The sequence below is a fragment of the Ctenopharyngodon idella genome, chromosome 14 (assembly GCF_019924925.1).
Source record: "Ctenopharyngodon idella isolate HZGC_01 chromosome 14, HZGC01, whole genome shotgun sequence".
Lineage (NCBI taxonomy): Eukaryota > Metazoa > Chordata > Actinopteri > Cypriniformes > Xenocyprididae > Ctenopharyngodon > Ctenopharyngodon idella.
The window spans coordinates 7,848,215-7,876,106 of NC_067233.1; the positions used below are offsets into that span (position 1 = coordinate 7,848,215).

The following is a 27,892-nucleotide window of genomic DNA, read 5'->3' on the forward strand; positions in this document are numbered from 1 at the left end:
CAAGTGATCTTCAGACCTCTGACAGATCAGGAAATGAGTGCATATCCTGTCCGTGTCTCTTCATCAGATGTTTTGATGGTTTCTGCAGTCTGACATTACCTCAGTACTCAGGTGTGGGTCTGTTTGATTCATCACAGGTGGGTTTAAGAGCCCTGTAGGTCTTATTACGCTTCAGAAAGGCACAGTGAAAGAAAGCCAGGACAAATGTTTCATACGTTAGGTTTGGATTTATTCTGACATCCAGGTTCACATTCAGGCTTCAGGTATATTTTACTGAATTCAGCTGCAATTCAAACAAAACAACATTCCACATTTATGCTGAATAAAAGCAAAGGAGAATAAATTGAGAACGCTAATAGGATTGTTCTCACCATTTTTATTCAGATTTGCTTTTTTAAAAATGGAAAAATATATGTACCAGCTTTTTTTCTAAACAACCACAAAAAATCTTGTGATCAAAGCTGACATCATATCCTAGATTCAAAAACAGAAGTGGTTAGGTCAAAAAATATATAGGCCTATATATATATATACTGTGTGTGTGTGTGTGTGCATGTATGTATATATATATATATATATTTATATATATAGTGTTGGGGAAAGTTACTTTTAAAAGTAATACATTACAATATTGTGTTACTCCCTAAGAAAGTAACTAATTGTGTTTAGTTACTTTATATGATAAGTAATGTGTTACATTACTTTTGCGTTACTTTTTCTCACCTGGGCTGGGCTTGCTTGTTTGTTTGTTTTTTAATAACAACAAAAAAGTTCTATTTTTGGCAAATGTTAAGGTCTTTTCACACCAAATGTGAAACAAATAAACCTCAGGCTGAAGGAAATGCATATTTACGCCTGTACAGTAGAGGGCGCAGCTCAAACAAATTTCTCAACATGGGGACAGGAGAGCTGTCAGTCAATAAATGTGAAAAAGTAACTCAGATGTTTTGTTGTAAATTGAAAGAGTAATGCGTTACTTTACTAGTTACTTGAAAAAAGTAATCTGATTACATAACTCAAGTTACTTGTAATGTGTTACTCCCAACACTGTATGTATATATGTAAGCTATAAGGTACGAGAAGCTGTGCTGTATCGTGAATAAGTCACGGCTGAAGGGCGTTGTTAGGCACGACGCGAAGTGGAGTGCCTGCAACCCCTTCAGCCTTGACTTATTCATGATACAGCACTAGCCTCGAGTACATTATTGCTTTTATAAAACGGTTACCACACAATACAAATATTAAAGCCAAAAATATGTATCAATGCAACTTTCATGAAGTAAACTTTCACTAAAGCCTTCCTTCCTCATGAAAAATTAGTGCCTGACCATGAACAGCAACAGAAGTTACATTTTCACGCCATTAGATGGCGGCAAAGACTGTCTTTATGAGTGAGTCAGTCAGTAGCAAAGACTTTTACATTGAAAAGACTGAATTGCTGTGAACACGGAACAAGCAACTGACAAATGCTTTGACTAAGGCTGTCAGTCATGGGAAAACCCCTTAACTGCTAAAAGGACAAGATAATACATCTGACATTTAAACATATTTTTTATTATGAACATAGGACTAACCTGAAGGAAAATGCTAAATCTGAATGCAGGTAATAAACTCACTCACTCAATCTCTTTCTCACAATACTCTTCTACATAATACAGTAAGCTTCATTGAACAATATCAATTGAGAACAGTTTACGTTGCTAAGAGTGGTTGCTAAGGGTGCTGTGTATTGAATCGTGAATAAAACACAGCTATTGACCAATCAGAATCAAGGACAGAAACTAACTGTTTTATATATATATATGTATATTATATACACACTCTGTTAGTCATGTTATGGCCGATAACCATTAAATAGCCAAAATTAAATTGTACTATTTTGTGTAAATAAATAAAAAAATGAAACATTTTAAATACTATAAGTCAATTTAAGCATTATAACATTAGAATGTACAGTATGGATATTTTTTTTTTAAGATTTACTAAAGGTTACATTAAACACAAGCATTCATTAAAAAATGATCATCATCATCATCATCATCATCATCATCACAGGTGGGTTTAAGAGCCATGTGAAAGGCACAGTGAAAGAAAGCCAGGACAAATGTTTCATAGGTTTGGATTTATTCTGACATTCAGGTTCACGTTCAGAGTTCAGGCATATTTTACTGAATTCAGCTGCAATTCAAACAAGTTAGCCTTCACAGAACATCATTCCACGTTTATGCTGTATAAAAGCAAAGGGAGATAAATTAAGAAAGCTATTACGATTATACTCTCCATTCTCAATCCAATTTGCTTTTTAAATGGAAAAATATCTGTAACAGCTTAAAAAAAACTGGTGTTCCAGATAAAAGTAACATTTTTTCCAGGTTTAAAACCAAGTATTCATTTACCGAACTATGTTAAACAACTTAACCACTTAGTGTAAAGTTAAAACGGCATTCGCAAAGTGTGTTCATACATTCTCTAATGTATTCATGCTCACAAATGCGCTAAATGCCAAATACTGACGAGAATGAATTTGACTTTCTAAAACCGTCACCAGTGCTGATCCACAGCCAAAGGCACTTCCCACTATCACCACTAGAGGTCGCAAAAGAGGCGTAGCGATCATATGAGCCTGAGGCCATTTCATGACACTCGGTGCTGCTTAACACTGTACTTTTGCATATCAAAATTCCTTTAAATATATATTTGTACATGGGTATATATATTTCGTATATAACTTGATTCAACGCATACACACCAAAATATTTGGTATCAGACAAGACAAACTTTGGAGCATTGCTTTATGTTACATTAGTGCAAATGCAGTGGCATATATATAGGCTATATATATTTTTTTTCTCTCAAGAAAACAAATAGTGAACAGAAAAGAGACGGGCTACTGCTATTGGATGCTGAGAGCGTGCTAGTGGATATGTGCTAAGTGCCTATAGAGCATCACAGCACTATATTCAAGGGTCACATGATCACATTCAGGTTGGTGTTTGCTGGAGATTGTAGTTTTATAATAAAGGCTGGGGGAGAGCTGGTGTTTGGGTAGATCCAGATGTGGAATTGGTGAAATGATTCTTTTCACCTCTGGATTCTGTGATGGTTTGGATGAGCGGGGGACTGTAGAAAGGTTTTGATTGTATAGATGTCTAAGGAGCATTCAGTGTGCGTAACCGTCACAGAGAGCCGACAGTTTCCCATCGGATATTCTGCTGCAACACAATTCTTTTGGCCAGCAGTGTGTGAGCTGAGTTTGGCTCGAGGCAGGTTTTAGGACTGGGAGGAGGAGCAGGCAGGAGAGGCTGCATCTTCTTTTAGTTCAGTCGCAAGGTCTGATGCTGGAGTGTGAGTGGTGTCGTCTTGCTGGGGAACCTGGAGGCTTGAATCTGACTCTAGATGCTGTGGAGGATCCAGATCCAGGGTCTCTTGTGGCGGGGTGTCCTGTGTGGAGGAGCCGGGCTGTGATGAGCCTTTCAGCTGGTTGTGGCAAAGAGGGCAAGTCTCCTGCACATACAACCACTTCTTCAAGCAGCCGGCATGGAAGAGGTGACTGCAGGGGGTGATCACAGCTGACGTCATGTCCTATATTTAGGAACAGAAAAAATATAAAAATAATCATTTTTGTTAAATAGCAAATTTAAGCATCACAATATTATAATGCATCATAATAATATACAATATGAAAAAAAAATTTAAAAAAAGGAAAAATTATTAAATTTATATTCATTTTGAGATGTATAATTTTTTTAAATTAATAATAATAATAATAATAATAATAATAATTATTATTATTATTAATGTAGGTTGGGTAAAATAATAATAGTTATTTATTCTTATCATCATTACTATTATTATTAATATAATGATGGAAAATTATATTAGTAGTAGTAGTAGTAGAAGTAGAAGTATTCCTTGTATTAATAATAATAAAACATTGTTTTCATCGTTATTATTATTAGTAGTACTATTAATAACATTAAAATATTATCAGCATTATCATTATTATTATATTAAAGGCAATTGTAATTTACATGTAAAAACTAAGGTAAACAGATTCACAAATCTTCACATATCTAATATGAGTTGAAATATATATATCAAATTATTTTATTTATTCTTGATTTATTTCCGCTTAATATTGTGGGAATTGTAGACTTATTGAATTAAATTAAAACAGAAGGGTTAAATGGTAGATAGGGTACTTGGGCTGGTTGCTAAGGTGGTAATATGTGGTTGCTAGGGTACTCAGGGTGGTTGCTAGGGTGTTGCTATGCGGTTGCTAGGGTATTCTGGGTGGATACTAGGGTGTTGCTATGTGGTTGCTAGGATACTCAGGGTGGTTGCTAGGGTGTTACTTCTAGCTTCTGACCAAGGCTGTATCTCAATACTAGTGTTACTTGATCTAAGTGCTACTTTCGACACTATAGATCATAAAATACTCTTAGATCGACTACAAAATTACACTGGTATTCAGGGACAGGCATTAAGGTGGTTTAGATCATATCTATCAGACCATTACCATTTTGTGTATTTAAATGGGGAAAAATCTAAGATAACGTCAGTAAATTATGGGAGTGCCTCAAGGATCTGTATTAGGCCCTCTGCTATTTTCCATATATATGGTGCCACTCGGCAGTATTATAAGAAAACATGGAATTAGTTTCCACTGCTATGCTGATGATACTCAGTTATATATTTCATCATGACCAGATGAAATCTCTAATTTATCCAAATTGACAGAGGGTGTTAAAGATGTAAAACATTGGATGACCAGTAATTTTCTTTTATTAAATTCAGATAAGACTGAGGTATTACTTATTACCAAAAACCTATACACAGAATCTCTTAAAGTACAATCTGCATTCTTACCAGGTCAAGAAAATATGATCATATAACACCAATTTTATCATCTCTACACTGGTTACCTATTAAGTTCCGTATCGATTATAAAGTATTGCTACTGACCTATACGGCCCCTGTGTATTTAACTGATCTTCTATCACCCTACAATCCATCACGCTCTTTAAGATCACAAAACTCTGGACTTCTGGTTGTACCTAGGATATCTAAGTCCACTAAAGGAGGTAGAGCGTTTACACATTTGGCTCCTAAACTCTGGAATAGCCTTCCTGATAATGCTCGGGGCTCAGACTCAATCTCCCAGTTTAAATCTAGATTAAAGACACATCTCTTTAGCCAAGCATTCACATAATGCATCTCATCTCAGATCAATTGCACATGACTATCTTTGCTTAATGTTATGAGCAGCAGCTACGCTAATTATTCTCCATTTGTTTTTCTGTTTTATCTCGGGATGCCCACCGGGATGCGCTATACAAATAAATGTGAATTATATATATATATATATATTTCTGGATAAGGCTTAAGTCGCTCCTTCAATGTAATATGATAAATTACTCTACAAACATACACCTGTGACCTTATTACATCAGTATTACTGCGCCACTGTGTGTTGAAGTGTTTCTGAAGAACAACACTACTTGGCGGAAGTATAAATTTGTTATCAATATCATTATATTTTTTGTTTATTGTGTTTATTTTATGGATAAAATACTGTAAATAGTCCATATAAAAGCAATAAGCCTCATGAAGCATTGGTCTACAATATCGTCCACCAGACAAAGACATTTTAAATCCAATCGCTTGAAGTCTTTCGTCAGCAAGCCACACAAAATTATATATCATTCACTACCATAGTACAAATGGTGTGGCACAAATTATGCGCATAAGTTTAATACTTAGAGGACTATATGAACAAGAGCGATGCACCCTAACTGAACCCACCATCAATCTACCGCAAAAATAGACAAAGAATATACCTGGACATCCATCACAAACACAAATCCTCACATCCACACACACCTGGTAGCAGATGGAACAGATGTCATTGTGCTGTTGGAGTTGTTGGTGAGAAGCTGTAGGCAAGCTCTTGATCTTGTTGACAGCATCTCTGCGGAGCAGGAAACTCTGCCAACCCAGCTGGGCCCTCAGCCACACGTTATAGTAAGAATGGATGAGTACGATGGTAGAGCCCATCACGGTCCACTCCCCAAACACCGTTTCCGACACACCGTACGCGACCACGCACAGCGCAACCAGGAACTCCAGCAGCCTGTAGGTGCCGTTCACCCAGTAGATGACATCATCCATGTTTTCCACCGGAGCCTTGCGGAGCTCCTCTACCATGAAGAGGACGTAGATCAGCAGTGTTCCCAGAACCTGGAAGTGAAAGAGTTCAAAACAGAAGAATTTCACATTACACAAATAAAACTCCCATCAAGTCACCTGTAACAGGTTTTTCAGGGTTGATGACTAGAGAGCCGGGTAGTGGATTACATTTACAGTCAAACCAAAAATTATTCAGACATTTTTGATATATTTTTACTAGTGGGTGCAGGACACTGTAGTTCATTTATGTAAGTGAGGATAACAAAATAAAGTAAACTGTGACATATTATACCCAACAATTCTTCATACAGTGGACTATCAGTAAAATTGATAAAAATTTGGAACCAAAAATTATTCACACTTTGACCTGACCATGTTTTGCTTAAGTGTTATCTGACATAATTAAGATTAATTTTTTCTGACACAGTTTAACTCAGATCGTCATATTTTATTACCATTTTTTTTTAAACTATAGTGAATAAACTGTATTAATGAATGAAATGTTCAAGGTGTCTGAATAAATTTTGGTTTGAAAAGACTGACAAAAATATTATATTTTTATTTTATTTTATTATTAAATATTATTAAATGTTATTTTTAAAAATGCAAACACTAAATTATTATAATATTATTGTTAAATATTACCATTACTAAATTAAATATTTAAATAACTTTAATAAAAAAAAAATATATTATATTATTAAATAAATAAATATTATTTTTATTATTATTATTAAATGCAAACAACATAGCTTTATATAAATATAAATAAATGAATAATGTGAATAAAATGAATACAAATAAAAATATGGATAAAAATTACACAAATAAAAAAAATTATTAGCCTGTTAGTTAGCTCGTGACTTCACTTAAATGGTTTCCTTTGATATAATTTTTCATTTGATCACTGTTGGTACTAACATCATATTTTATTTATTTATTTCGAAATTAAGTTTTCGAACATTCTTTTGCATTCATCCTTAAACCTCTTAAACCAGAGTTTCATTTCTCCTTTCTTTAAGAATAAACTATATTTCATTTCCCTAAGATATATACAGAAAATTTATTTAAAAATTACAGGGGCTCCCAGAATCAGTGTCATTTCTATGCTATGATATTATGGTTAGTGGGAAACGTAAACATAATCCAAGAGAAACGGGAAGGTTCTTTTGAAAACTTCATATAAGGAATATTAGAAAACTTCATTCGAAAACTGAAAGGAAATCATATTATACTCTTTATGATGCTGTGCCTTCTATTAGAACCGCTACTTGTACTGCAAATGTTACGCTTGAAATCTCAAAAATTGTTTGTCAAGATTACATTGCAATAACATATTCCATATCAGGATTCAGGAATAAATTCTGACAACAATGGCATCATAAACACTGCTGCTCCAGCTTGAATCATGTAAAAATTCAATTCTCCCATTCACTTTTATGAGTGTTCCGTATCTGCTCCCTTATACGGTTTCTCCCCTTCTGATGGTGTGTGCCTGCGTGGGATCTTTACCTGTAGCGAGGTCAGAATGCTGGAGGAGATGATGATAAGCAGCCAGAAGTCCATGTGAAAGAACTGACATATCATGTAGGACATGTAGGCCGGAATACCAGCAGGAACAAGCACAGGCTAACCGCGCGGAAGTGCTTCCATAAACTCCTGTTGGCAATTAGAATACTGAATTACAACATCCACTTGCATAATACATAAATATATGACTTCAACATTCATCATTATGTACTTGTCTCTGGAGGCCCCCAGCGCCAGCACTATGGGATCAGCTATCTCCAGCATAGACTGCAGGATGGAGGCCACTACAATGAAGAGGATGATGCTGAGGAGGAAGGCTCTGTGGATGACCTGTAGCTCGATCAGTCCAGTCTGAACAGCGAGGATCAAAAGAGTGATCCCCTCCGTCATGCCCCTAAGAGAGAGATGAGGAATTGATGGACTTTCTGCCAGTTAAATGATCAATTAAGTGATAAAAAAGAAGCCATAATGAATCAAATATAGACTTCACGCCAAACTGTTTAGCAGGGTAATCATAAAGGTATAGTTAGTTAGGGGAAGATTAATTGGAGAAAAGAGTGGCAGCTTAATTAGAGGTAAAAAGCTTGAAGAAAAGTCCAAGCTCATTTAACGAGATAAGACAAGTTAAAATCCTGACTATACACAAATTTTGGGATCAGTACGCTTTTTATTTTTTAATCAAAGGACATTTTTGATAGTAAAGAAATTATAATATTGCAAAAGATTTCAATTTCAAATAAATGCTGCTCATTTGAACTTTCTATTCATCAAAGAAACCTGAAAAAATGTATCACGGTTTCCACAAAAATATTAAGCAGCACAACTGTTTTTAGCATTGATAATAATAAGAAATGTTTCTTAAGCACCAAATCAGCATATTAGAATGATTTCCGAAGGATCATGTGACACTGAAGACTGGAGAAATGATGCTGAAAATTCAGCTTTGCATCACAGGAATAAAAAATAAAAAACAGTTATTTTAAATTGTAATAATATTTTATAATATTACTGTTTTGACTGTATTTTTGATATAATAAAATGCATTTTTTTTTATGATAAATAAATGCAGCTTTAATGAGACATCCTTCAAAAACATAAATTATAATTATCCAAATAATAACAATTATACTATTATTATTATCATTATTAATAATAATAACATGTATAATTTTATTATTAAACCAAACAAAATGGCAACTGACAGTCAATGATCATCATGCACATTCGTTACATGGAAAAGAAAGTTTTTACTCTTTTTATAACTACTTATTTTCTTTTTTTCATGAGAAAAAAAGTCCTACAAGTTCCGAGCAACAAGAGGGTGTATGAAGGGTATATGATACCTGTGCATGGTGTTGTCATTCATGAAAGCCCTGTAGCCCTGCAGGTAGAACTTGCAAAGAGTGAGCACTCCCAAAGCAACAAAGGACACGGTGAAGACCAGGCCCAGCAGAGAGTATGGAGTACAACAGCACTCTGCAATACTGGAGAGCATTTACAATTTAAGTTGCTGTGTACCTTCATGAGACCAAAATCAAACATTTTATCAAACACTTTATCAAATCAAAACTTTATATGGGAAAAAAAAAAAAAAAAAAAAATCAGGGACACTCTAATATAACTTATTTATCTAATTCTCTAATACGCCCTTGAGTAAAATGCTCAGGATTTATGAGCAGAGCAGCCTGAACTTCCACTCACCTGGTGAGAAAAAGGAAGAGCAGCCTCTCTCTAGATGTGGGCTGGTCTCGTGTGCTAAAATATGTGTAGATTTGCAGAGCAAACAGAACCAGCCAGAAACACATGAACAACACAGGCAGAACCAACTGATTCCACAGAGACATCCCAAGAGCCAGCAACCCATAAACCTCCACCACCTAACAGAATAAGACAGAGAAGAGCTTAATTCTTGTTTCCTTGATTTGACATTCTCAAGTCTGCCCTAAATCTCACTCTTTAAGCCTCTACTGTTAATCAGAAAGGCACTTTCTAACCTGTGCAAGCTCCCGGTATGCTGTCTTGGCCAGGTTAAATGGCACCAGCAGGTTGGAGGCCAAGAAGTAGATGACTTCCAGGCCTGTGAAAATCATGGCAAAGCGATTGACGAAAACAATGGTCTCCAAAGGGACCAGGCACAGCCTGGCCACCAGAGGGAGCAAGTGCGCTGAGAACAGCCAAATGCGCTTGGTCTGCATCACACAGGAGCACAAGGTACACACCACCAGTTGGCCTATTCAAACATACACAGACACAGAGAAAGAAAAAACATCTTATTCATAAAAGAATTAGAAATATATAGGCATTTTAGTAATAATAAGATCACTAATGATACCATACCAAACTGCAATATGGTACATTAAAGCAAAGCAAAGCACCTGAATCTGAGCTGTGTGTTCCCTACTGTACCCACTGACATTAATGAATGCATCTGTTCTTGCTGGAGTTAATTAGGCCCTACAGAACTGAGAGTAATGCTTGAAGGATTCAGCAGCACTCAAAAACTCAGTGCACACACTAGTGAAAGAGCAAGCAGTAAACTCAAAGGTGAATCTCACTAACAAATGCTAGGGTTATATATCGCCACAAAATGAAAAAAATAAATAAATAAAAAAATAAAGATTGAGCGAAAAAAGATAGAAATAAGAAAAAAATAAAGATTGAGCGAATAAAGAAAATTAAACCCTATTACCATATTAAATACCTAAATACCCTATTAAAAACCCTATTAAATACCTATTAAGTCCTATTAAATAAATTCTTATTACTGTAATGCAGTAAGAAAATCACTGTCTGTACACTGTTTATTTCTAGAAAAAAAAATCAGCAAAATTTAAATTCAGAACAGCAATATAGTGATGTTTACATAGTACCTTACCTATAAAAATGTATATCTATTGTATACCTAGGATTAGACTTTTAAGTAGATGTTCTTTAAATATTTATATTTTTAACATGGCAGTACACTATACTGAAAGAAATACTTTGGACCAACTTATAAAATGTTGTTTCAGCCAAATTTGTTTTTTATTTCAAATTATAATTACTGTTTGGAATTAAAAATATATCAAATCATATAAAATATATAAAAACAAAGTAAAAAGATTATTATAAAGACCATATACCTTCATATATATATATTATTTATTTATTTATTTATTTATTTGCTTTTTACAAGTTTATCTTCAATAAAAATTCTACTTTCATGTTATAGATAATTTAGCCTTTGTTTATGGTGAAAAAAGTACTGAAAACATTTTGTTAGTCAATGTTTAATTCAGTTAAGACAGGATAAATAAAGACCTTCGAAAGACCTTAATGTATATTTGAATGTCTTTTAAAATCATCTTTTGTTATGTACTAACAAAAAAACACCACAATAAATAAATACATAACTTAACAAAACAGATTTACACTGGTAACAATGATTTTCACTTAAGGTAGAATGTGTTTAATTGTAATGAAAATAATGTCATAATGCAAAAAACATCATTGTGATCTTAAAATAGATTAACATGAACTAACAATGAAAAAGCTTATTAATCTTAGTTAGTGTTAATTTCAACACTTACTAATACATTATTAAAATCAAATACTGTATCAGTTAAAATGATTGGTAACACTTTACAATACATTTGGTAAGATCAGATAACTATATTAGTTAAATTTAACTAACAATGAACATACATGAATTGTTTAATGAATTGTACAGCATATATTAATCTTAGTCAACAGTAATTTTAACATTTACTAATAAATTTTTAACATCCAAAGTTATGTTTGTTAACATTAGTTAATGCACTGTGAACGAACATGAACAAAAAATGAACAATTAGATTTTTACTAATATTAAAGCTTTAAAAATGTATTTCTCATTGTTAGTTCATGCTAGCAAATTCATTACCTAATGATATAAAATGAGACCGTATTGTAAAATGTTACCTTATTATTAAATGGGCCTGTCCTGAGCTAACATGAACTAACAATGAACAGTATTTTTATTAACCCATGTTAACAAAGTTGAATAAATATTGCTCATTCTTAATGATAATAGTTAATGCATTTACTAATGTTAACTAATGCTAACTAATGTAGAGTGTTATGTTCTTTATGCAAAAATAATGCAACATTCCATATGTAAAATTTTATTTATTTAAATGTCATTTATTATTATTTATTTTTTTAGTTAGGGTGAAATATGACCTTGACATGTTCTTGATAGTAAGATTCACCCTGTAAACAGTATAAAAGTCACGAGACACATAAAAAGGGAGAAAGAATTAAAAAATACAGTTGATGAGAAAGCAAAGAAAGGGACAGACTTATGAAATACAGTGAAAGAGAAAGTGAGAGAGGGACTGGGAGAGCATGACATATTACAAACAAGGGGAAGAGCAGTATTTGTGAGTGAGAAAAAAAATAAATAAAAGGAAGTGAGCAGGAGAGGTTTTGACATTAAGCTGACAAAAGATGGTACTTATAGCAAAAGTGAAGAGAGGGGGAAATATGAAATGTGCATCTCTGGCACTCGCACAGCGTGTCTGAGGGCAGGCGGCTTATGAGAGGGGAACAAGAGCGGGAAATGGCTTGACCTCTGACATCACATCCCAAGACATGCAAAACTACCCAACTCTCCATAGAATGACACTGCATGAGCACACGTTCAGGAAAGAATATGCTGCAGAGACTGAATGAGAGCAGTGTGAGAGCAGTGAGTCTGTGTGAAACTCGCACATGACAGGAATCTTAACAGAGCGGTTCTCTTTTGAACGACTTGGAACACCAATTTGAAGTCAACATGAAATCAGAACTGATTTAATACTTTATTAATGCAACTTCACAGTCATATTGTGAATGATTTATTGGTGTGTTAATTTAAATATATATATATATATATATAAAAAAAACAGTTGGTGTTTGGAATTTTTAATCAGAATATAATAACTTGCTCTTTCTCTAAAACGTCTTTTCTGGTGATGTCGATCTGACTACATGAACATTCAACCAGTCCCCTTCTACTAGCAATGTAGCGCAGACAGAGACAGTAGCAAGAATGTACATTTTCAGCTCTTTTCATACCAACACCCTGATTCCCATCCGCAAACTTTGAAGGAGGACGAATATTATGGTTGCAAGTGCATTATAAGCATTTCATTCCTGGCAGCAAGATGGCCTTTGCTGCATTTTTCATGTATTAAATTGTTTTAGTAAAAAAATTAATGCTTAATGCCTAATTAAAGCTGCAGTCTGTAAGCTTTGCCTCTTTGTCGCCATCTCTGTTTGAAACCTGCAATTGCAGTTATTTGGGGAATTTTTATCTTTACGTGGGTTGCGCGTCGGCACGGCTCCTCAGCGCAGATGAATCTAATGTTTGCTGTCAGTCACCACATCGGTGTGGATACTGTACTTCGGAATCACAGATTCTATGTCTTGGAAGTATGACCAAAATAAGAATGTTCACCAGAAAATGTTTTCCCAACAAGTAACATGTCTGCCAATTTTGTTCTGATCAACTGAGAAAAAAAGCATTACAATAAATCGCGCTACCAATGGTGATTAAATCTAACGATTGCTTAGCTCATATCACATCAAACCGTGCAAATTATTATCATTGTTATACTTTGTTCTCAAATTGTTAATGTTAACAACATCAGGGCAAACTCGTATTTCCTGCAGAAACCTACCAGTACCACTCAAATTAAAAAAAACATTATTACGAGCTACTGTTGTGAATTGGGCTAGGGTAAGGAGTTTTGAACACTGGCTGGTTATGTACTTGCTCAAAAATTGATTTTGGATCATTTTTAACCAAAAAAAGTTATGGACTGCAGCTTTAAATATTAAAAACTGATATATCATTTTTGGTAATATATCACCCAGCCCTAATAGCCCTAGTTCCTCAGTGCACATTTTTCAAAATGTCTTTTATCAAAACATAAAAACTTACTCTGAAACAACCTGGTATATGGAACAACCAATTTTCACAATCCAGTCAATTGATTTTTCTTATTGAATATACTCCCCAGAACTCCTTCTGTAACACGTTTATTATTTTGTTTTCACTGCGTTTCCTGTGTTTTGCCAGTTTCCAGTGAGTTTCCAGTTATCATATAGTTTCACTAGTTGATAATTAGTTCCTGCACCTGTTCTGTTTTACATTGATTACCTCCTGTGTATTTAAGCCCTCAGTTCTTTCAGTTTATTGTTCGGTCTTGTCAATGTTATGTGTAATATCTTTGTTTTTTCTCCTGTATGTTCTTTTGAGTTTTTAAAAACTGTTCTCTTGAATTTCCTGTGCTGTGCGTATTATAAAGCCACACAGTAATGCGACACCTTCACATTATACGGAAGTATAAATGGGATGCTAACAGCAATTCACATTGACTTTAAAAGTGTGAGCCAGTCTTTGGGGACTTTGTCAGGCACTTACAGATGAGCGCAGTTGTAAAGCGGTTGATGGACAGAGGCTCCAGGTACAGCGGGCCCTCATAGCCAGACTCCAGCTCACTGCGCACATAGTCCCTGAAACAGAAAACAGAGACCTTATTCTAACCTCTCACAGCATGACATTCCCCCTGAGTCATCACAGCCTGTGGAGGATCTATACTTACAGCCCGAGTCAGACAGAGCAGAGCGGTGGAACCATCAGTCCGTCTGTTTTTATCAGACTAGAATTCCTGAGAGAACATTCGCTTATATAACCCTCAGCTGAGTCCCACTGAGCCCAAAAACAACCACCACTGACATTCAGAAGTTTAAAATAATTCTTTTCCCTTAGCTAAGGGATTTTAATACAGTAGGTGGCCTGCAAACCCTAGGGGCTCTGCAGCGCTACTGCAGGGGGTTCAGCAATTATTTTTGATCGTAAACTACTGGGAAAAAATATAAGTATATATCTGTAATTCCCTTCCTTTCATGGAATACAAAGGGAGAGTATCAGAATAATGTAATAGTTGCTCTTTTTTTATACAGTTACTACTGAACTGGAGCTTTCAAGCTTAAAATATTATAATCATAAAAGAAGCATAACACGCATGCGTCGTGCTGCTCACGTGAACAGCTCGGCTAATAACGAGCCGGCATTCTGACGTAGAACCTGGAAGCGCTTAAAAAGTTGTTTTTTTTGTTTGTTTTTTTGCACACAAAAAGTATTTTCGTCGCTTTATAAAATTAAAGTCCCTGTAAAGTCAATTCTGAGAATTGTTTCTAAACACATTATAAATGTATTGCTGAAGCACATTTCAAAAACTGTGAACTCTGTAGTACTGAATTGTGAAGTTAGAGTGAGAGTTTTTCACCAATTCTGTGTTCAGGATTTTGTGGGCGGAGCTAAAACGGGGTTTTGATGACACACTGGAGCCCCCGAGCATGGCCCCGCCCCTATTGCTACAGCGGCTCGCTCAATCTCTAGTGTCATACTCATTACCGTTAGTTATACAGCCTACATTTTGCTAGCTAGTAATGCCTTCGTCACGCAAATGCATATTACCTAATTGCGATAATACACAAAACAGCTCGGTCTCCTTATTTAAATTTCTTAAAAATGATGATATGAAGAAGGGGTGGATTAATTTAGTCTCTGCAGTGATAATTTTACACTGGATAGTTTTAAAAACTTTCATCAGAGACAACTGGGATTCACTGATAATCCACTGTTATTGGTGAATGGGGCTGAACAGAATATCTCCGCCTCGGCCTTCATCCTCCCGTCCCACCAACAACCGACGATATGGGGCCGGACAGAGTCTCTCCCAACAGTCGACAGTATGTGCCCACCAATGAGTTTAAGTTGCCTTGTGTGCATAAGTTTATGTTATAATTAGTAGGTAGTCCACAATAACTCTACTAAATTTTGCAACCCTCTAACGTGATTCTTTTGTTTATATGCATCAGTATGACTCATTAGACAAGTTAGTTGAGACCGGTTGAGACGGCAGCCCTCGCGAGTGGGTGTGGTTTCAGCTCCGACAGCAGACATGCCCCCAGCGTTTGAGAGCAGAGAATACTGCTTATTTTTTCACGATTTTGATAACTTATTTCATTTACTTAGTGATTTTTTTAATCATTCAAATTTGGCTGGGTGGTTAATAACACATTTTTCTGTGGTGTGACAAACTCAGAACACATGCTTTAATATGGCTTTACAGGGACTTTAAGGTTGAACCACTGTAGTCACGTCGACTATTTTAATGATGTCTTTAGTACCTTTTTGGACCTTGAAAGTGCTGCTTAAATTGCTGTCTATGGAGGATTCAAAAACCTCTCGGATTTCATCAAAAATATCTTAATTTGTAAAGGTCTTACAGGTTTGGAACGACATGAGGGTGAGTAATTAATGACATAAATTTCATTTTTGGGTGAACTAACTCTTTAACTATATTTAAACTACACTTATGCACTATGTACTCAACCATGTAGTGTATGAATATAAGGTTATTTTGTCATTCAACATAGGAGTCTGATAGCCCCTCCCCCTCCACTACATAATTAAAGCTGCAAAAGGTGAGCATGAAGTGTCTAACATTCAACACTTTGTTTTTTTTTCTTTTTCTTTTTTGGTTAAGTGTATCATCTGACTATTTAAAGTGTACTTTTTCTTTTGGAATTATCACACTACTCGCAGTATTTGCATACGTATGCAAATTGGGACACAACTCAATTCTTCAGAAGACCCACAATAACTTTGGATGAGAAATTTGACTATCAAAATGGCTTTGCATATAACATCATAACAAATTTCTTTGTGGTGGTGAAATATGACCCAGGCATGTTATTTGGGAGATTAAAACCTTTAAGTGGACAGAATGGCTATCACACATGACACACACATACCTGAATAAAACATTTACAAAGCTTGCTTCAATCCTTTACTGAGCTTGGCTTTGCTCAGAATGAGGCAAAGAGGGAATGGAGTGAGGCAGGTAAGTTACGAGCTGGCAGTAATGGCTTTGCCACACTTGGGTGATCTTAATTTGAGCAGCCACTGCTTTTTCTATAGACACACATTATGCTGAGAGATGTGCTAAAAGCTCTCTCTTAATCTGACACTAAACAGCCACCTGTCAGGTGCAAAGCACCACACTATAATCGCAGACCCATGAGCATGGCAGAGTCTTCAGTAAATCAATGCGTCTGTTTGTAATGCCTGCTCAAATCTTAACCATAAAAGGAAAATGACTTTAGAAAAATATACTGTATTTAAAAGAAAAAGTTATTTTAAATTGTAGTAATATTTTTAAGGTTGTATAATATAATATAATATAATATAATTTAATTTTGGGGGGTGAACTTTAAGGATCGGCTTAGGGTCAGTCCCCTTTTATGCTAAACATAGAAAAATATATTCAATTAAGGTGCGGTCATATTTACCATTGTTTGGTGAATTTTCGCAGTTTAGCATTTAATTTCATTATCATTTCACAATCCACTCAATCAGGAAATTTGTGTTAAAGGTGAAAGATTCCCCCATGCATATTTTGCGTTGGTTTCCAGTTGGTCATGTGAATTTGCAACAGAAAGCTGACAATCCCCTGCAAAATTTTGCTTATATGACAGCATCTTTATATTTTATAAAATAGACTGTATCAAACTGCATAATGTCTGGGATTTCCCTTGACTGAATGATCATTATTGACCATCCAAAACAGAATCTTTTTTGGAAAGTGGGGTTGTTATGGTAGAAGGCAGCTTTTCTGTCAATCTCTCTATATTTAAGTCCAAAACTCTCACCTTGAGATCTGGTGACCTGCGAACAGCAGCAGAGCAGTGAGCACATACAAGTAGAGCTGCACCAGATGCTGTCGGGGCAGAGTGAGCAAAACCAGACTCAGAATGTAACCTGAAAGAGAGAGGGATAAAGAATGAGACTGCTGTTAGACCGCTATGTGAGGATGCTGTCAAGCACACAGAAGGGCCTCTGAGGTCACATCTCTCTCAATATCCCTGACCAACAGAGAGAGTCCATTCACTCAGACTGTCAAAGGAACTCGCACAGCCAGAGCACACTGACTGAATCTGAATCTGGATATCCAGTTCACTGATAGTCACACCTGCATAAATAGTCTCTGGCAATGTTCAGAATACCAGCATACTGGATAGTGAGCAGAATACACTATTTTACAACCCGAATTAAATTTGAATAAAATGAAAACTAAAAGACTTTCAAATCACATGGGCCAATATTTTATTCACAATAGAACATAGATAACATAACAAATGTTTAAATTGAGAAATTTTACACTTTTATCCACTAAATGAGCTCATTTCAAATTTGATGCCTGCTACAGGTCACAAAAAAGTTGGCACAGGGGCAACAAATGGCTGAAAAAGCAATACATTTTGAAAATATTCAGCTGGGAGAACATCTAGCAACTAATTAAGTTAATTGATATCAGGTCTGTAACATGATTAGCTATAAAAGGGATGTCTTAGAGAGGCAGAGTCTCTCCAATCTGTGAAAGAGTGCGTAAAAAGATGTTCTTCAACGTCAAATTGCAAAGGCTTTGCAAATCTCATCATCTACAGTGCATAACATCATCTAAAGATTCAGAGAAACTGGAGAAATCTCTGTGCATAACGGACAAGGCCGAAGACCTTTATTGGATGCCCGTGGTCTTCGGGCCCTCAGACGACACTGCATCACTCATCGGCATGATTGTGTCAATGACATTACTAAATGGGCCCAGGAATACTTCCAGAAACCACTGTCGGTGTAAACAATCCGCCGTGCCATCTGCAGATGCCAACTAAAGCTCTATCATGCAAAAAGGAAGCCATATGTGAACATGGTCCAGAAGCGCCTGTCGTGTCCTGTGGGCCAAGGCTCATTTAAAATGGTTTGTCAAAGACAAACACAAACTCTTCAGCAGCTGAAAACCTATATCAGGCAAGAATGGGACAAAATTCCAACACCAAAACTCCAGAAACTCATAACCTCGATGCCCAGACATCTTCAAACTGTTTTGAAAAGAAGAGGATATGCTACACCATGGTAAACATGCCCCCGTCCCAACTATTTTGAGACCTGTAGCAGGCATCAAATTTGAAATGAGCTCATTTTGTGCATAAAATTGTAAAATTTCTCCATTTAAACATTTATGTTATCTATGTTCTGTTGTGAATAAAATATTGGCTCATGTGATTTGAAAGTTTTTTAGTTTTCATTTTATTCAAATTTAAAAAACGTCCCAACTTTTCCGGAATTCGGGTTGTAAATCGCATGTGAAATAGCATGCAATATGCAAATATAAAAAGTTGCATACTACTGCATGTTTAATTTAGCAAATGATATTCAGTTACCAGTCTAGAAAATAAACATGGTGATTCTGAATTTTAATAATTTAAGTCTGATCTTTTGTCAGTCTGATGCATATGAGTCAGACGATAAAAAAAATCAAGTTAGATATTGCTTCAAGTTCACTGACAGAAGTCGAGTTGAAATTTACTAGCATATTTACTATGTAGCCCATATTATTAACATATAGACAATCATTAATGCTGAAATTCTGACCAGCATCATTTCGAGTGTGATTTAGCTTTTATACAATAGTTCAATAAATAAAAAGTTAATGATAATAATGTGTAACTTACATTCTAAACACAATATTGACAACTCCTTTGTCTATTTTTGGACTGCCAAAGAAAAATAGCTCTGTTTCCAAGCAACATTATTGTCGGTCCTGTATGAATCAGTGTGTTTGAATGAATGGTTAGAGGACTCACTAATACACACAGTTACATGTTTCATTCCTAAATAAATGAATCATTTCATTTTTGAATGAAGCATTTGAGTGATTAGGCTAATTCATTCACAGTGAATGTGAAAATTGTACTTATACTGTAAGTGTTAAACAAACGCAAAGGTAATGAAATTCAAACTTTAATTAGGTAGTTTATCACAAACAGCAGCCAACCAGCAAACAATAAGAAGCTCCAAAAAAAAAAAAAAGCAGAAGGATTTATCATAAAGTGTCTAGTTTGTTTAGATATATCAGTTTATGTCTGGATGCTAGATGCAAAGTTGCTTGTACGGAAAGTCAGACAGCTGCGCTAGAAAGCTGACGTGGCTATGGAGACTATACACAGTCTTGTCTAACCGCATTGGTGTAACCTGGAAGGTTTCACATCCCGTCTACACCAGATGCGAGTGTCATGTCAAAAGTACACAGAAACCATACTAAAAAGTGGTACAGTGTTGTGCTGCTTCAGCCAACAGGACAAATGGATTTGGAATGTCCAGTGCAGACTAGAGAATGTTGCACACCATATTCTTTTGCAAGCAGTTCCAGCTCGTTTCATCTTGAATCCTTGAACTCGCCTTAAACAAATGCCCTCTAAGAACACTTCCCTTTCAAAAATATTGCTTCCAGTGCCCACTGATGTTCTCTGAATGGCCACTGGGGGTTGATACCGGTATCATCAGGTATTCCAGGCATACCGAAAATCTGCATACTTTACATGAAAAACACTAAGTTGGATGCTATTTTGAGCCTACAGTATGTTATAGTGAGAAAACTCAAGTGGAGGATATAGAATGGGGGGAAAAAATGGCTTACAAAAATGGAATGACATTCATCTTATAAAATTCCTCAGAAGATAGAAAAAGGGTGCTTTAAATGTAAATACATTTAGTATTATACAGCATAATGAACAAGAGTATTGTAGTACATGATTCAGCCTCCAATTTGACATTCACTGGCTCACGCTGACATGTGTGTTCACACGAGTGTGTGTAGACAGGATGAGGCGGGAGATTAAGGCTTTTGCCATGCACAGATTAAGCCTTCATTACTCCACTGCCAAACCCTCTTGATCCCTTCTGTTGCGTAACTGTTTATCTGACGTAGAGCACTCATCCCCTCACCCGCTCATCCACTTCTGCCATTCACAAATATGAAAACGTGCCATACCCCTAGAACACAGGAGAAATACAACACAGTGGAAACATTCCACTGGGTGGAAAGCACAAAGTTTATCTCAGTATTGATTAATGTGGAGTATGCTGGCACACTAGCTAGGACCAATGCAATTACCTGGGAATAAAGTTAGTGGTGAAATATGAGGAAGCTCTCGCCAGGTCAAAGAGCAGAGGACTTGGCCAGCTTTGTGGCTGGATAAAATGTTGAAAGACAGCTCGTATTATCCATAGACAGTAAAGACAGAAAGTGCCTGTGATCTTGCTGACAGTAGGTGTTCTCCATGTCTCAATTTAACCTCTTTGCTGTAGTGCCTTCAACCAGAACAAACTTGTATAGGTAAAAAAGGCCGGGTGGCCACAAATACATTATATTTAATCAATATAATGACTGGGCTAAAGCACAAAATATATAGATATTAACTGTTTGAAGAAAGAGTAGAGCTGTTCTGCAGAAATGTCAGCTCCTGGTGTTAGGCAAGGCCATCTTAATTAGTTTTAATGGGCTTACTATGTCATATTTTGAAATTGAAGTGTTCAACAGACAGGACAGTCCTATTTTGGCTTCATTATAGTGCAAAATTCACAGGAGCTTCTCAGTGCCAGGTGGGTTTTCTCAAAACTAATACAAACCCAGCAAGCCTGAGATTAAAGAAGTCCAAAGTTTCTCCTGACAGCAGTCCTATTTGACCTGTGGGAGCTTCTGTACTTGGACTCTGTCCGACATTCAGCAGGGGGTCCTGAGGGTATCACCATCTACATTGGACAAAATGCACCTGCAGAACAAAGCTGCAGCCAAGACAAGAAGCTGCTGAATCTCTATTAAACGGAACAACAGTAAGGGTTCTGCTAGCGGTATCTTTGAAATCCCTGCTCAAAAATTCAGCATTGCTGGTCACCAGCAGTGTGTTTCACATGCAGGGACCAGTGTGGGATGCTGGTTACAGGTTTGCAGCATGACTATGCTGGTCCACCACCACTACACCAGCTGTAACTAACATAAACCAACATGGAATTCATGCTGGATTTTTCACCCGCAATGTCATCATTGCTTCTAAACAATGGCTAATGTCAGAGCATCTATAGCTAATACAGCGCACTGCAGATATGGAAAAATTAAGTCTTTTGTTTTCTGCCACTTTGAGCATCATAACTGAGAAAAACAAATAATGTCTGTTTGCTTTAAAGGGTTAGTTCACCCAAAAATGAAAATAATGCAGGCCTCACTGAGCCATCGGATTTAATCAAAAATATCTTAATTTGTGTTCCGAAGATGAACAAAGGTCTTGCAGGTGTGGAACGACATGAGGGTGAGTAATAAATGACATTATTTTCATTTTTGGATGAACCCTTTAAATTATACATTTATTGTTGCGAATACATTCAACCTAGTACTGTTTGTGGGTATCAGTCAGTTAATGTGGAAAGAGAGTCACACTGGCTTATTGTGTTTAATAAAAGGGTGAATAACATTATAAGAGGAAAAAGGAAAAATTGTTCGAAAAATCAAGTTTAAAACACGTAAAACATTTTTAGAAATGTACTCTGTATTTAATTTGGTTTCAAATGTTATAAAATGTAAAAAAAAAAAAAAAAAAAAAAAGTTTATTATAAACACTTTACAATAAGGTTTTTTTTTGTTAACATTAACATGAACTAACAATGAACAATACTTGTACAGAATTTAATAATCTTGGTCAATTTTAACAATTACTAACACATAAAAATTTAAAACATACATTTCTTTTAACAAATGAAAAAGTATATTACAAATATCATGTATGAATAACTCATAAATATTATGTTTTTGCAGAGTCACCACATGACATCCTTTCTATGATATTTCCTATTTTATGTATTTTTTTTTCTGCACGTCTTTTAATGTTTTGGACCACATGACTGTAAGCAAAATGCAGTTTTGTTAAAATATCATCTAAGAAATAATATATGTAAAATATGTCAAAAATATTTCATATTTTAAGAATTGTATTGGTCACACTTTAGATTAGGGTCAAATTCTCACTATTAACTATGACTTTTGCCTCAATAAACTCATAATTACTGCTTATTAATAGTCAGTAAGGTAGTTGTTAAGTTTAGCTATTGTGTAGGATTAAGGGATGTAGATTATGGTCATGCAGAAAAATGCATTAATAAGTGCTTTATAAGTAATAATAAACAGCCAATATCCTAGTAACATGCATGCTAATAAGCAACTAGTTAATTGTGAGAATTGGACCCTTAACTAAAGTGTTACCATTTTTATTTAATGATATCACAGTTATATCACCCTCTTTTTAAGAATTTTATGATATCAGTTATATCACCCTGACCCAGATTTCACTGTGTATTCATTCAAACAATTACTTTTCATTCTGTAAACTGGATGTACAGTATGGTGTATTGTTTTGTGCTTTGCAATTTGCTGGGTGGTGGTCTGGTTCTAAAGCCATTACCAGAAGCTGCTATTCTTATTGTACGAACATATCCGCATGTAACCTCAAAAGCCTCCTCTCCAGGGTAAATAACAGCCACATGAGCATAGCTCATGACCACACATACCAGACAATACAGGGTCATTAGTGTTTGTTCCTTTGAGTACTATACAAACATCTGCTCCAAAAGCCAGTTTTCCTGGAGTCTGCAGTGTTAATTAAAGTTTATAAACCATTTAAACATGGGGTTATGTGGGTGAAGTTGTACTAAAGTCTCTTACAAACAAGACCAAATGGTGCTCCAGAAGTCGGAAACCCTTTCAGATAGAAAAACAAACACAGACAATTGAGAAAGAGGGGGAAATTAAGTCACTGACAACAAAAACAGTTGATTTCAAATCACACACATCAACACAGCATGAGCCCTGTGAATAACTCATGATCTGTGTCTGCTGGGATGTGCAGCAGATGAATATGGGCTGATGCCACGCTCCACTGAGTCTTTTTAAATCTCAGTACAGGGCGCTGTCTGACAGACCTGTGGCCTGAACCAGTCGCCTCTGACTCCATTATTGTCAGCAGGACAACAGAATAAATAACGTTGAGAAATAGGTTTGAATATGTTGATTTATTTATTTTCTGGTGATTTTTCATTTGCATGTGAGGTTTTTGACAGTTCATTTCAGTCTTTCCCATTCTTCACTCAATCATTTTGCTGCCTGTGCCACCATTATTCAAATGAGTGGAGTAATCTGGAGCAAAAAGCCGATGAACAGACCACCTGTCTGACCTCTAGAACAATTTGTTTCTCTCCTATTCCAATTGCAAAGAATCTTCATAGACTGCTTGACTGTCCTGAACTATAACACACCACATTTTATCTTTTATAACAGCATAGTTATGATATAACCAACCCATGCCCATGAGAAAACTATTTTACAAAGTGGTAAGTTTATATGAATTCGTATAATGCGATTTGTAGGGAAACTTACAATTTTTAGAATTTTTTTTTTTACCTAACCCTGATGAGCCATAAGCAAATCGCACAAAAACATGCAAATGTTATCATACACATTAATGCGAATTATCCACTAATTCGCCAAAACGTAAAATAGTTATGAATTGTCATGAAAGTGTGTTGGATTTAGCTTTGCCAGGTTTTAGATAGTAGGAAGAGAACAAATAAACAAGTAAATTGATCTACTGATTAAAAGCCATTTATTCCCTCACAGAAAAATTAACATGGTGCAGAGATGGCACAGAATGGCTCCTTATTCGTATACTATGGTATACCCCAAATATTATCACATAAACATAGGCTTGTTAGTTACTCACCCACATAGTGAAGGTAGAGGGCCAGGTATTTATACTGGAAGAGGGGGTTGTTGTTGAGGCTGCTTCTCTGGATCTTCTGGAAGAAGGAGCTGACATCCCAGCGGTACAGCACCTCTAGCAACATGATACTGGGGACCCGCAGGCCCACATTCAGCACCGCCTCCACCCGCTCCTTCACAGCCATCACTCCTGACTACCGCCAACCACACGCAATTCACTGGCACTCTCTCACACCAGCACTGCACTGATACGAGGTAAGTAGACAGAAACATACAGATAGAGAGTTCATGACTGTCAGTCAGTAAAAAAAGCTGATTTCTGACTCAAGACAAGCTCTAAGCACAAGAGGAAAAAAAGACCAATATACTGATAAAGACAATTATTTCCTCTGTGTATCAACCAAATACAGCAAAAAATACAAAAAGATTGTATGCAGGCTATAATTAGACAGACTAAATATAAAATGGACAGAGTTAAACAGGTTATTACATAACCTGTTTGTTTCCTTAGGGCTGCCTGTCTTTAAAACTCACACAATCACAGTACAGAGCGAGCCTAAAATAATCTAATAAGCTGTATTATATACTATAACCTAGCAAATGATGTGTTTGCAAATAACTCGATTGTCAAAGTTCCCATAACACTGTACGCAGCAGCCTTGTATGGGGAAATAGTTACATAATGGCAAATGCAATGCATCTCTTTTGCACTCAGTGTGCTGCTAGGTATACAGACTTCAGAGGGAGGAGTTCATTAACTTCTTTTGTGAAGTAACTTCTGTAGGACATTGTTTCACAATCTGTTGTTTTTGCACAAAAAAAAAAAAAAAAAAAAACACAAATAAAACAAACTCTTTTTTTTGTGTGATACACATATTCAATATGTAAATATATAATGAAGTGATAGAGTAGAACTTATAGAGTTCAAATTTATAATCCTACTTGAAGACTTCAACTTGTGTTTGGACTTCCTTTGGAGGGGTTAAGCCTTATAAAAAGTAACTTTTTATAAAACCCCAATTTTATAAGACCTCAAATCCTGCTAATGTATATTCTAGCGTTAGAACCAGCGTTAACTGTCGAAATGAACTATAGTAACCCCGAGCTCATTGAAAATTCATTGTATGTATCTGGCTGATCGCACAATGAGCCTGTTGCAGAATTAAATAAGCGCGTCTACAAAAAATAAATAAATAAATAACTTAGCTATTTTTATAAATAAGAACAACAAACCTGAGAATCTGATGTGTTGATGTTATTTGTACAAGGCGAGATGTTGCTTTAGCATGTTGATAACCGGTGTTAAACGTTTATAATAAAAAAGATATTGACACAAAGACAAATATCTCTATCGTGGCCTTTAATCACTCGTTATGCATAGTATTTAGATGCAGATATATGCAGCACGCGGCTATTTACGTGCCTTCTCTCTAGAGATGCTGCTATGAACTGTTGTGACCTCGGATAACAAACACACTGACAGATGCATGCCCGGATCCCCCGCTCAATGAAACACAATTTACAGAGACAAAATAAACATTCAACTTACATGAATATGACTCTCTTAAGTGCTCGCGCCTATGATGTCCGACCTTTATTCTTCTGTCGGATGTCAACCATGTTGACGGAGGAATGAACGGAGTGGTTGGCGGTCTCAGGAAATAGCATTCCTACCGAAGAGACGCGGCGCGGCACCGGGACTCGTATCACATCATCCCGCAGCCATTACAGATTGCCACAGTGATCGGTACTGAGCATGTGCGCCGAGGAGAGCGGATTAACGAACGCCGTGGCATCATGAGGGCACACGTTGAAGACCGAAAGAAAAAGGAAGAGAGGGGGTGGATAGGTGAAATTACAAGGAGTCAGACCAGACTACTCAGCATTCACAATGCCAACTGTGCAATAAAGATTAACAGCGCTACTGTATTGAACCAGATCACGGGCTGTGAATGATACAAAAATTATTTTATGTGTTTATGTGTAATGCTGACTCTTCACATTAATATCTCTGCTTGATTGGCATTTATAATAATAATTTCCATATAGTTAAAATAATAATAATAATATATTTTATTCATATAGGCTATATTAATCTTATTTATTACATATTTCATTAAGTATTAATAAAATATACTTTTAGATATTAATATTATTTATTTATAATAAAATAAATGAAAACAATTACAGGAGTCTGTCTTTGTTTGATTTCAAATCGAGTTTTTGTGTTGGGGTGTGAAGGAAACAAAATGTTGCCAATTTATGCAATATTACAAGAAGATTTAAATAAGTGTAGTACTGTCTAGTTGTCCTGATTCCCTATATCTCTATTTCAAGGATTTTTATTTTGATATTCCTTATTTCTTGTTGTGCCTTTGTTGGGTTCCTGTTTATTTAGTCATGGATGCCACTCCAGAATCTTGTCACGTCGTAGCCATCGCACCAGAGTCTCGTCACGTCATGGCTGCCACACCAGAGTCATCAGGACATGGCTGCCATGCTAGAGTCTCTGCATGTCATTACCAACACACCTCAAGTTTCCCCAATGGCCATGGAGCTTGGTTCACCATGGAATTCCTTGATCACTGGATCAGTCCCGGGACAAAGGAGACTGACTGCTAATGTGATGGATCCACAACTGAGGTCAGTGAGAGTGGCTGGCATACCAAGCCCGGTGGTCTCAGCGCATTCCAAGTCAGGTGGTCGCAGAGTTACTGCCACTGTCATCTGCACTGTCTGTGAGGGCTACCGCCATCTTGTGTGTTTGGATCACACACACTTCTACAGGTCCTCCTGAGGTGGCAGTGACCGGTGCAGGTCCTCCCGAGGCGGCGGCGACTGCTACAGCTCTGACTAAGGCGGTGGTGGCCAAATATGAACTCTCTGTCTGCCATGTTATGGCCAAGAAGGCAGAATCTGAACTCTCTGTCTGCCCTGTCACAGTCAAGGAGGCCAAATGTGAACTTTCTGTCTGCCCTGTCATGGCCAAGGATGCCAAATGTGAACTTTCTGTCTGCCCTGTCATGGCCAAGGAGGCCAAATTTGAACATTCTGTCTGCTCTGTCATGGCCAAGGAGGTCAAATATGAACACTCTGTCTGCTGAATCGCAGCCAAGAAGGCCGAATATGAACTCTCTGTCTTCCCTGTCATGGCCAAGGAGGCCAAATATGAACCATTTGTTTGCCCAGTCACAATCACGGAGGCTGATTATGAACTCCCTCTGTTCCCTGTTGTCACTGTGATGGCTACGGAGAACGATTATCAACACATTGAGCTAGCTGTCATGGTCACAGAAACATATTTTGAACTCTCTGAGCTCCCCGTTACAGCCATTGAGGCCGCCAAAAATGTCTCTGTGCCCTATGTTTCAGTGTTGCCATGATATCCAGCACTGACAGCACCGTCATTGTTCCAGGCTCCAGAACCACCATGGGGTATTCTGCTCCACAGTGGTGGTCTTCTGCTCCACCGTAGGGGTCTTCAGTCCCTTCTG

At 36.4% G+C, this 27,892-nt stretch overlaps 1 protein-coding gene across 1 annotated transcript; it reads right to left on the minus strand.

Moving 5' to 3' along the window:
* Positions 1-2,107: 2,107 nt before the first annotated feature.
* rnf145a (ring finger protein 145a) lies at positions 2,108-26,295 on the minus strand. Its single transcript, XM_051860524.1, is given in 12 exon segments — positions 2,108-3,582; positions 5,884-6,240; positions 7,702-7,796; positions 7,799-7,848; positions 7,931-8,113; positions 9,063-9,203; positions 9,421-9,596; positions 9,714-9,949; positions 14,147-14,238; positions 17,446-17,554; positions 24,400-24,638; positions 25,948-26,295. Coding segments are annotated over 11 exon segments (1,935 nt in total). The 5' UTR covers positions 24,584-24,638; positions 25,948-26,295; the 3' UTR covers positions 2,108-3,270.
* Between the last annotated feature and the right edge of the window lie 1,597 nt (positions 26,296-27,892).